We start from the raw sequence: 12272 nt of genomic DNA, 5'->3' as shown, positions 1-12272 counted from the left end.
ATCATCATTGCTTGTGTATTAAGTGTTCAATGGTTGCTAAGGTGTCAGATATATAAAATATAATCTATATTTTATGCTATCTTCAATGAAATTGCTATTGGGAGTACACAGAATTCATAGGGTAATTCTGAATACAACTTCTTAGGAAATGTGAAAATTATATGGTATTAATAAGATATAGGTATATAAATGTTTCTGAGTTGGAAATACTCTAGAGGTTACCATACCAAATTGCCACGCTGTATAATATTTACAATGTTAACCATGCACATTTAATATCATTTTATATGAGTTTTATAATACTGGTATTTTATATTAACTTCACTACTTTGCTTTGCTTTTCTATGCTTCTTAATACGGCTTATTTTATACAAGTTTGTATTCACTCTGCATCTCTATTAATATGCTTTTCTCAATACAACCACTTATTACTTTACATAGCTTCTCCCATAGCGTTCTATTTATACATATATGTATTTAGTATTTATGGAATGCACATGGAAGATATATATATATATATATATATATATATATACACCTATATATATATATATACACCTATATATATGATATATGTGAACCATTTTTACATGTATATTTTTATATAAATAAAATATACATTTTCTATATAAAAATATACATGTAAAAACTGTCATATATATTTGTATGGAAGATGTATGTATATATATTTATATAATAAATATGGAAATAAATATAATAAATGTGTAAATATATATGGGAAATATATATGTGTGTGATTGAGGTATTTTCCAACACCAACAACTAATTCTCTGGTTCTCTGAATACCATTTGGCATCCAATCCATTCAAGCCAGTTCTGACACTAATTACCAGGAGTTCATGCAAACTCCGCAGCTTATGGGCTTTTGACCCCACAAAAATGTTCTTCACTTCACATACCAGTCGCAATTTCTGGGTCTCCCGTACTTTTTACTGAACTGACTATAATTGAGCAGTCCTCTGACCCCAACCTAAGGTTTGATAATTTGCTAGAATGGTTCAAGAACTCAGGAAGACCTTTTATTTACATTTACTTCTTTATTATAAAGGGTACAAGTAAACAGCCAGATGAAGAGGAACATAGAGTGAGCTCTGAAAGCATCCAGAGCGCACAGGCTTCTGTTCCCACAGAGTTGGGTGCACCACTTTCCCAGCACGTAGATAGTGTGTGCAAGCTAAGAAGCTCATCAAATCTCCGTGTAAGAGTTTTTATAAAGCTCAATCTTGAACTCCATTAGATTTCACTGGAGATCTGAAATGGGGCTGGAAATTTCAACCTTCTTTCTGGTGACCAGTCTCATCTTGAGGCTGCTAGGGATCTAAATCATCTCAATAGCATAATCTCAGGTGTAATCTTGTTTTGAATAACAAAGGCACCCCATCACTCAGGAAATCCCAAGCATTTTAGGAAGTCTATGCCAGGAATCAGTGACAAGGACCATACAATATATATTTCTTTCTATATCACAATAGTATATATATATGAAGACACATAGAAAAATATATATACATTCATATAAAATATACATGTGTATATATACTTATGGAATATACATATATATGGAAGATTTTATACGTGTGTATATATATGGATACATATGCAGATGTATATCATACACATGTGTATACTTATATACACATACTCAGAAATTACCTTTATCTAGCATACCACAAAATAATGATCATTGTTAATTTTCTTTTCTGCTCCCTTCTTTCTTCCTTTTTTTGTTTTTGCTCTCTACCCTTGTTCTTTTTCTCTTTCCTTCTTTTCCTATCTCCTTATTCCTATCCCTGGTCTTCTTTCCTCCCCTCCACACCATTATATCTCGTCTTTCTTCCTTTCTTTCCTTCTTTTGTATTTCCTTCCTTCCCATTCTTCCTCAACCCATCTTTTCATCCCACCTGCTTCTCTCTCAGCTTCCTTTGGCTTCTCCTTTCCTCAATTCCTTGTCTTCTTTTTTTCCTTCTTTCCATTCTTGTTTTCACAGAATGGGATGTTTACTGTTGTGGTTTTATTAGACTTAACCACATTTCCTTTATGTTATCTAATAATATAAAGCTACATACATCATTAGGGAAATTTAAGATTATATATGCTCTACTCCAAATTATAATATTTGTACTCCGATGATCTGTCTGTACTTGTAAGCTAAATTTCTTAAACGTATGAGAAAATGTTAGGAGTTTGAAATATAACTTCATTATTATTTAAGCTTTGAGAATAGTTTAAAAATACAAGATGACTATAAAGTAACATGGGCTATTAAAAACACAGAAGAACATAAATATATTTGACCTTTATAATCAGGATTTGGTTGGAGGCAAATAAAATCAAACTTTGGAAAACTATAGCTAAGAGCCAAAGGAGACCAACATTTCAGGTTGAGTCTAGGCATTATAGGGATTAATATTTGGAAAGGGGTACAATGAGCAGATCTGAAGTTTGAAGCTATGTCCAAAATCTGCGACCCCATGTCACTCCAGGTATGATCAATGTTAAGTAATCACTTGAGATCTAAAAGGCACAAATTGAAAGAGCGTTGGCATAGGAGAAGCTTGACAGCACATATCATTTGCTTACCAGGGAGGAGTTCTATTGAGCTCAGAGGCAAGACATGGATTGTTTAGGATAGAAATCTGTGGACCAGGCACTGAGGGACATAGAGAGATGGACATGCTAACAGGAGGACTAGGGCCACAAAGGTTATAGTAAGCCCCAAAGAGAGACTGGGTCTATTTTTGTCTTAAATTTTGCTGCTTGAGTAGGGCTCCTCCTTTTTCATTTCCTAGTCTTTCTGGAAACAGTAAGCTCCAGAACAAGTAAGTCTACAAATGGATATGTCTCCAGAACAAGTAAGCTCCAGAACAAGTAAGTCTACAAATGGATAGAAGACCATTCCTCCTTGTGAATGCCGGTTCCTTCAAAGAACTAGCCTTGCCCATTTCCTCATATATATATATGACACTGCTATTGTTCAAAACCTTTTTCAAACTTCTCTTGAAACTAATAATGAAAATGAAGCCAGGAGTATCATTTTTGAGTGTTTAGTATGTTCTGAGTACAGTGTTAAGAGTGTTACTTACATTATCTCATATATTGTAAGATTGATTTTGTGAGTTATTATTCCATTTTACATATGAGGGAAAAAGGTCTAGAGAAATAATTTTCCCTGATAACACAACCAAGTATTAATTTTTAAACCATAGAATTTCTCAAAGGAAAACATTAAGAATCTGTAAAGAGAAAAAAAAATCCCCATTTGATTTCTTAATGGTGAACTTGGAATCATGTTACTGTATCTTTAAAAAGTCAAGTTCCAATAAAAATCCATTAACTACTTTCAAATATAGCAATCCTCCTGTCCAGCTGTGAAAAGTACTAGATGATACTTATTTGCCATTTGTGTTATTTACGGTCCATGACTTTTATGGTAACTGGTTCCTATTATTGGTTTCTATTAATGTAAAACATAAGTGAACATAAATGAGGCGTGAATCATTTCTTTTTATTAGCCCCACAGTCTTCACTCAGTGCTTGCAGTAACTCCAGCTGTGTCTTGTTAGTGATAACCTATTTAAAGAAGCGATCTTTAAGGATAAGGAATATGATTAGGAATCTTTGTCCATTTTACATCACTTCTCTCCTGTACGATAGTGATGAAAAAAGAAAGCAGTATATAATTAATGGCATAGCAGAATCTGGAGCCACTTCTGATTTGTATTGTACTTAATATGATACTAATCAGACAATCAGTGGATTCTAATAATTAGTGTAAGTAACTACTAATTTAAAGGTAGGATATGTTGTAAAACAGTTTTCACTATTGCAGCTTATGGACTTTCCTCTCCTATGTATTTGTACCATTAAATAGTTGCCATTGTATCAGAGCTATTATGCAATAGAATTTAGAATTTTAAATAAAGAACACTTAAATTAATTACAATTATGGCCCCTCTGTGTTTTGGAGGATCACCAATTAAGCATAAGTTGTGGCATTAACTTCAAAGTTTTATCTTAATAAAAAAACACTTGCTATGCTATTTCTGTTTATAAGAGAGCTTTTTAAAAGCAATGCTCAGAATTTTTCCTAATACTTTTACTTGCTCAAAAAGGGAGAGAATTTTTTTTAAAAATTATACCAGAAGAAACATTTTTTTAATTAGAAAACAAAGTAACTTATAACTACAAATTTAAGAGTTTTAGCATGAAAAGTCTTTTGATGTACATAGGGAAATTCTGGCTAATATCAAATATTTTACTACTTGTACTTATCAAATCAAAATATTTATCAAAATATTTATCAAATTTAAAATTTAAAAATTTATCAAAATATTTACTACTTGTGTGAACATTTCTTGAAGATGTGATATTATCATGTACTTTTTTAAGCTTGCTTATTTATTTTGAGAGAGAGAGAGAGAGAGAGAGAGATTGAGAATCCCAAGTGCTAACAGCGTGGTGCCCCATGTGGGGCTCACAAACTGTGAGATCATGACCTGAGCTGAGCCACCCAGGTGCCCCTCTTATGTATTTTCTAATTCAGAGAAGAATAGCTTGTTATTTAAAAATAATTTGGTAAACTTACTATACTTTGTAAATATTCAGCACCTTTAGTCATCAAAAATATAACAACGAATCTTCCATAGTAGAGTATTTCCTCATTCTTTCTTGTCAGGGACCTTTCCGTGATATCACCGAAGTACTCGAACAGCGCTACAAGCCTTTGGAGCCAACATTGTGGATGGCAGAACCAATCAATGAGTTAAAGATGGCCAGAGAAGAACTCAGAAAACAGGAGTGGATGCGAAATATAAATGACAATAGGTGAGTTCTTAGTTTAAAAACATAGCTGTACCATGTTGGGTGCCTTAAGGGATCCAACATTTTTTATTTCCTGATTGTAGAGAATCTTTTTTTGGTGAAAAAAGGTAAAGCCACCCTTGACACATTCAGAAGCAACATGCAAATGTTTTATATATTTATATATGTAAATATATATAAATGTGTATATATATGAAGACATATTTATTCACACACACACACACACACACACACACGTGTGTGTGTGTGTGTGTGTGTGTGTGAATTAATGGCATTCCAAGGGGATAAGTGACTACTGTCCATACATCTGTGAAAATAATTACCTTAATTATCTAGTGAAAGCCTATGTATTTATGATGCTTCCAAAATAAGATCCAACAGAACAAAAACATTTTTCTTAATGTGGACTAAATTTAATTTGGAAACGCTGATATACATTGTAGTTTTCATAAATCAGGTGCAGTGTACAACAGACTCCAAAAACACCTCCTGAAGAGCCAGGCCTTGGACAATGTTTGACCCCTTTTTAATATAGTAGTGCTCGCAGTTGCAGGACACATAACAAGATATTAAAACATGTTAAGTACAGAAAACTAGCCAAAATGACAAAATGGAAGACTTCTCAAATTCCAGGAAGAAATGAAAGCTAGAAAATTACTCAAAACAGATATATCTGATCAAGAATTTAGAATAACAGTCATAAGATTAGTAGCTGGGCTTGAAAAAAGCATAGAAGACAGCAGAGATTCTATTGCTGCAGCGATCAAGGAACTGAGAAATAGTCATGATGAATTAAGAAATACTATAAATGAGGTGAAAAATAAACTAGATGCAGTGACAGCAAGATGGAGGAAGCAGAGGGGAGAACAAGTGAAACAGAAGATTAAATTATGGAAAATGATGAAGCTGAGAAAAAGAGAGGTAAGAAAATACTAGACCACAAGGGGAGAATTAGAGAACTAAGTGATTCAGTGAAATGTAATAATATCCATATCATAGGACTTCCAGAGAAGAAGAAGAAGAGAGAGAAAGAGGGAGAAGGTTTATTTGAACAAAATATACCTGAGAACTTTCCTGATCTGGGGAAGGAAGCAGACATCCAAATCCAGGAGGCACAGAACTCCCTTCAGGTTCAACAAGAATAGGTCTTCACCATGTCATATCATGGTGAAACTGGCAAAATACAAAGATAAGGAGAAAATTCTAAAAGCAGCTAGGGACAAATGGGCCTTAACCTACAAGGGTAGACACATAAGGGTAGAGGCAGACCTGTCCACTGAAACTTGGCAGGCCAGAAGGGATTGGCAGGAAATATTCAATGTGCTGAATAGGAAAAATATGCAGCCATGAATCCTTTATCCATCAAGGCTGTCATTCAGTATAGAAGGAGAGGTAAAGACTTTCCCAGGCAAACAAAAACTGAAGGAGTTCATGGCCACTAAACCAGCCCTGCAAGAGATCCTAAGGCGGGGGGGGGGGGGGGGGGGTGGTGTCTGTGAGTGGAATGCTACAAAGACTACAAAGGACCAGAGACACTCCACAAGCATGAAACCTACAGATAACTCAATGACACTAAACCCATATCTTTCAATAATAACTCTGAATGTAAATGGACTAAATGTCCTAATCCAAAGACATAGGGTATCAGAATGGATAAAAAACCAAGATCCATCTATATGCTGTCTACAAGAGACCCATTTTAGTCCTGAGGACACTTTCATTTTGAAAGTGAGGGGATAAAGATCCATCTATCATGCTACCAGAAGTCAAAAGAAAGCTGGAGTAGCCATACCTATATCAGACAAACTAGATTTTAAACTAAAGACTATAACAAGAGATACAGAAGGGCATTATTATCATAGTTATAGGGTCTATCCATCAAGAAGAGCTAACAATTATAAATGTTTATGCCCCCAACTTGAGAGCACCCAACTGTATAAATCAATTAATCACAAACATAAACAATCTTACTGATAAGAATACAGAAATTACAAGGGGCTTTAATACTCCACTTACAACAATGAACAGATCATCTAGGTAGAAAATGAATAAAGAAATAATGGCCTTGAATGATACACTGGACCAGATGGACTTGAGAGATATATTCAGAACTTTTCATCCAAAATCAGCAGAATACACATTCTTCTCAAGTGCACATGGAACATTCTCCAAGATAGATCACATACTGGGTTACAAAACAGCCCTCAATAAATATAAAAGAACTGAGATGATAGATACCATGCATATTTTCAGATCACAATGCTTTGAAACTTGAAATCAACTACAACAAAAAATTTGGAAAGCCTCCAGAAGCATGGGGGTTAAAGAACATCCTACTAAACAATGAATGGATCAACCAGGCAATTAAAGAAGAAATTTAAAAAATATATGGAAGCAAATGAAAGTGAAAATATTGAAAATACATTGCAATCCAGGCCTATCTCAAGAAACAAGAAAAATCCAAAATACAAAACCTAACCTCACACCTGAAGAAACTGGAAGCAGAGCAGCAAAGAAACCCCAAAGCCAGCAGAAGAAGAGAAACAATAAAGTAGAGCAGAAATAAACAATATAGAATTAAAAAAAAAAACAACAAAACAGAACAGATCAATGAATCTAAGACCTGGTTTTTTGAAAGCATAAACAAAATTGATAACCCCCATCCAGACTTCTCAAAAAGAAAAGAGAGAGAACCTAAATAAATAAAATCACGAATGAAAGAGGAGAGATCACAACCAACACCACAGAAATACAAACAATTATTAGAGAATACTATGAACAATTATATGTCAACAAACTGGACAACCTGGAAGAATTGGACAATTCCCTAGACACCCACATACTACCAAAACTCAAACGGGAAGAAATAGAAAATTTGAACAGACCCATAACCAGTGAAGAAATTGAATCAGTTATCAAAAATCTCTAAACAAATAAGAGTCCTGGGCCAGATGGCTTCCCGGGGGAATTCTACCAGACATTCAAAGCAGAGTTAATACCTATTCTTCTCAAGCTGTTCCAAAAATTAGAAATGGAAGGAAAGCTTCTGGATGCATTCTATGAAGCCAGCATTACCTTGATTCCCAAACCAGAAAAAGACCCCACTAAAAAGGAGAATTACAGGCCAATATCCATGATGATTATGGATGCAAAAATTCTCAACAAGTTACTAGCAAATTGAATTCAATAGTATACTAAAAGAATTATTCACCGTGATCAAGTAGGATTCATTCCTGGGCTGTAGGGCTGGTTCAGTATTCACAAATCAAGCAATGTGATACATCACATTAATAGAAGAAAGGATAAAAACCATATAATCCTGTCAATAGATGCAGAAAAAAAAAAAACATTTGACAAAATATAACATCCTTTCATAATAAAAACCCTCAAGAAAGTCAGGATAGGAGGAAAATACCTTAACATCACAAAAGCCACATATGAAAAGCCTACAGCTAATATCCTCCTCAATGAGGAAAAACTGAGAGCTTTCCCCAAGATCAGGAACATGACAGGGATGTCCGCCTTCACCACTGTTGTTTAACGTCGTGTTAACATTGTAGGAAATCCTAGCCTCAGCCATCAGACAACAAAATGAAATAAAAGGCATCCAAATTGGCAAATAAATCAAAATGTCTCTTTTCACAGATGACATGATACTCTACATGGAAAACCCAAAGACTCCACCAAAAAGCTGCTAGAACTGATACATGAATTCAGCAAAGTTGCACGATACAAAATCAATGTACAGAAATCGTTTGTATTTCTATACACCAACAATGAAGCAACAGAAAGAGAAATCAAGAAATCATTCCCATTTGCAATTGCACCAAGAACCATAAAATACCTAGGAATAAACCTAAGCAAACATGTAAAAGATCTGTGTGCTGAAAACTATAGAAAATTTATGAAAGAAATTGAAGAAGTCACAAAGACATGGAAAAACATTCTATGCTCATGGATTGGAAGAACAAATATTCTTACAATATCAAAGCAATCTATACATTCAATGCAATCCCAATCAAAATTGCACCAGCATTCTTCTCAGAGCTAGAACAAACAATCCTAAAATTTGTATGGAACCATAAAAGACCCTGAATAGCCAAAGTAATGTTGAAAAAGTAAACCAAAGTCGGGGACCATCACAATCCTGGGCTTTAGCCTCTACTACAAAGCTATAATCATCAAGATAGTGTGGCATTGGCACAAAAACAGACACATAGACCAATGGAATAGAATAGAGAACCCAAAATTGGACCCACAAATGTATGGCCAACTAATTTTTGACAAAGCAGAAAAGAGTATCCGATGGAAAAAAGACAGGCTCTTTAGCAAATGGTGCTGGGTGACCTGGACAGTAACATGCAGAAGAATTAAAGTGGACCACTTTCTTACACCATACACAAAAATAAACTCAGAATGGATGAAAGACTTAAATGTGAGACAGGAAACCATCAAAACCCTAGAGGAGAAAGCAGGCAACAACCTCTTTGACCTCAGCTGCATCAACTTCTTACTCAACACATCTCTGAGGGCAAGGGAAATAAAAAACAAAACTGAGCTATTAGGATCTCATCAAGATAAAAAGCTTCTGCATAGATGAAACAATCAACAAAACTAAAAGGCAACCGATGGAATGAGAAAAGATGTTTGCAAATGACATATCGTATAATGTGTTAGTTAGTATCCAAAATCTATGAAGAATTTACCAAACTCAACACTCGAAAAACAAATAATCCAGGGAAGAAATGGCCAGAAGACATGAAAAGACACTTTTCCAAAGAAGACATCCAGATGGCCAACAGACACATGAAAAAAGATGCTCAACATCACTCATCATCAGGGAAACACAAATCAAAACCACATTGAGATACCACCTCACACCAGTCATAGTAGCCAAAATTAACAAGTCAGGAAACAACAGATGTTGGTGAGGATGTGGAGAAACATCTTACACTGTTGGTGAGAATGCAAACTGGTGCAATCACTCTGGAAAACAGTGTGGAGATTCCTCAAAAAATTAAAAATAGAATTACCCTATGACTGAACAATAGCACTACTAAGGATTTATCCTAAGAATACAGGACTGCTGATTCATAGAGGCACATGTACCCCAATGATTATAGCAGTGCTATCAACAATAGCCAAATTATAGAAAGTGCCCAAATTTCCATCAACTGATGAATGGATAAAGAAGATGTGGCTTATATATACAATGGAATACTATTTGGCAATGAGAAAGAATGTAATCTTGCCATTTGCAACAATGTAGATGGAACTGGAGGGTATTATGCTAAGTCAGGCAAAGAAATAAGTCAGGCAGAGAAAGACAGATACATGTTTTCACTCATATGTGGAGTTTGAGAAACTTAATATGGGGGAAGGGAAGAAGAAAAAAAAATAGTTTCAGGGAGGGAGGCAAACCATAAGAGACTCTTAAAATACAGAGAACAAACTGAGGGTTGATGGGGGGGAGGGGCGAGGGAGAGGGGAAAGTCGGTGATGGGCATTGAGGAGGGCACTTGTTGGGATGAGCAGTGGTGTTGTATGTAAGTGATGAATCATGGGAATCTACTTCCAAAGCCAAGAGCACACTGTATACACTGCATGTTAGCTAACTTGACAATTATATTAAAAAATAATAATAAATAAATAAATAACTAAATCAGATGCAGTGAAGGAGGTTAGAGTCTTTACTACTGAGGAAGATAACTGAAGAAGATAAGGAAGGAAGATAAGATATACATATGCATAATAGCATATGCAATTTAAAATTATTTTACTAGTCTCACTGATTTGGGTCTCAATTCATACATCTTTCTCCAAAGCACTTCCTCTCTCTTAAGGCATTTTTGTCATCAAAATAGTTGTATATAATTTGTAAACAGACTATTTAAAATCTAGAATGGTTTTTTAAAAATTATTATTATTATCCTATAATATATCCTGTAATTATCTTTGTATTGTATCTTATAATAATTCTTTAGTAATACAGATATTCTAATAATAAGATTATTATATTCTAACATAAACTATAATTATATAATAATTATAATATAAAATATTACTACAAATCATTGTATAATAGTCAACAATATATGAACTATTGTTTTTACATTATATATAGTATAAGCTAATCATATTATAAATGTTACATAATAATAATTTATCTAATAATAGTTCCAAAATACATTACAAAGCATGCTTTGTTAAGTACAGAAACTAGAATTACCTCTCATCCCACACAGTGGATTTTGGATCATTTTATCTGTCAGGTGGGATATATAACATGCTTTATTTTAATCATACATGTCTGAAGAATCTCTTTAAAAATGATAATTTCCCACAAATTCAGATGAAAGATAAAATTGGCAGGCATCTCAAGTTATTTATATATATATTATATATATATATATATAGCAATATATATATATATATAAAATATATATATATATTTTATAGCAATTACTTGATGTGAAATAATTAGCTATAGAGTATTCCACAGCTTCTTTCAAGAATTGACAGACACCCAACATATGATGAATAAGAAAACAATAAAAAAACTATTTCCATTTGGTTTGGAGAAGGTATATTTGTTTTACCAAAGAAATTATAGAAGATTAATGCTACTCAGACTTAGTCAAGGAAAATCTGCGATTTAGTGGTGTATATCGGAAGAGTTCTATTACGCAGAATTATTTTTGTTTTCAATGATGCATAGGTTTATGAAATAACAAGATTAGCTGTTCAAATAATTGGCCACCTTGGTATTTATATGCAAATCACCATCTATCAAAAGATACCGAAGTATCCTTTCATAGAATTTCCCTTGATAAGCCTGGAAGAACAGATGTCAACATCATCCCCAAAGAAAGGTGGTCTACTTACACTCTCCACGGATACTTGTCAATACCTTCAACATCTGTGCTATATATCATGCTGGTAATCCCTTATCCTGAAGCTTTCAGATTGAAAGGTGCTTCCAGGATTATCAACCAATCAGAAACACACCCGATTGGGAATGCTAAAGAAATTACTTGGAGATTTAAAGCTATCATGTTTTTAGCCATGGGGCTAAGCAACTGGTTGTAGCAACTAGCCAATGGGTAATTCCTTTTTTTTTTTTTTTTTTTTTTTTTGAGAATTAAAGTAGTGATATTTTGTAGCTTCTTCTGAAACCATTTTGGTTTTTATATACTGCATAACATAATTGTATATTGTGTATTGTGAGGCAAAAGAAATGTTAGAAATTTAGGTTTTATATATTTATAGATAATAATTCTGTGATTGAAATTAGGAAAAAAGTATTCTTTACCACAGAGATGCATAACTGTGTAATGCAGAGGGTCCTATCTATCTTAGGGGCCTATCTTATTCCATTAGGATCTCATCTTATTATATCTGCAACAGTCCTGTTTTCCAAATAATGTCAC

The 12272-nt window shown here is 33.9% G+C and overlaps 1 protein-coding gene across 3 annotated transcripts in view; it reads left to right on the top strand.

Annotated features, from left to right (window-relative positions):
- SPATA17 (spermatogenesis associated 17) overlaps positions 1–12272 on the top strand; it is a 226374-nt gene that overhangs the window by 105747 nt on the left and 108355 nt on the right. For all 3 annotated transcript variants that reach the window (XM_053908969.1, XM_053908970.1, XM_019465641.2), the window contains one exon: positions 4697–4845. In XM_053908969.1, the coding sequence (XP_053764944.1) occupies positions 4697–4845 (149 nt within the window). The remainder of the gene's footprint in view (positions 1–4696; positions 4846–12272) is intronic.

The sequence above is a fragment of the Panthera pardus genome, unplaced genomic scaffold, assembly GCF_024362965.1.
Source record: "Panthera pardus isolate Hobbes unplaced genomic scaffold, ASM2436296v1 HiC_scaffold_21, whole genome shotgun sequence".
NCBI classification, from domain to species: domain Eukaryota; kingdom Metazoa; phylum Chordata; class Mammalia; order Carnivora; family Felidae; genus Panthera; species Panthera pardus.
The sequence above is the reverse complement of the archived record's forward strand: the minus strand, read 5'-3'. Positions and strand labels throughout refer to the sequence as shown.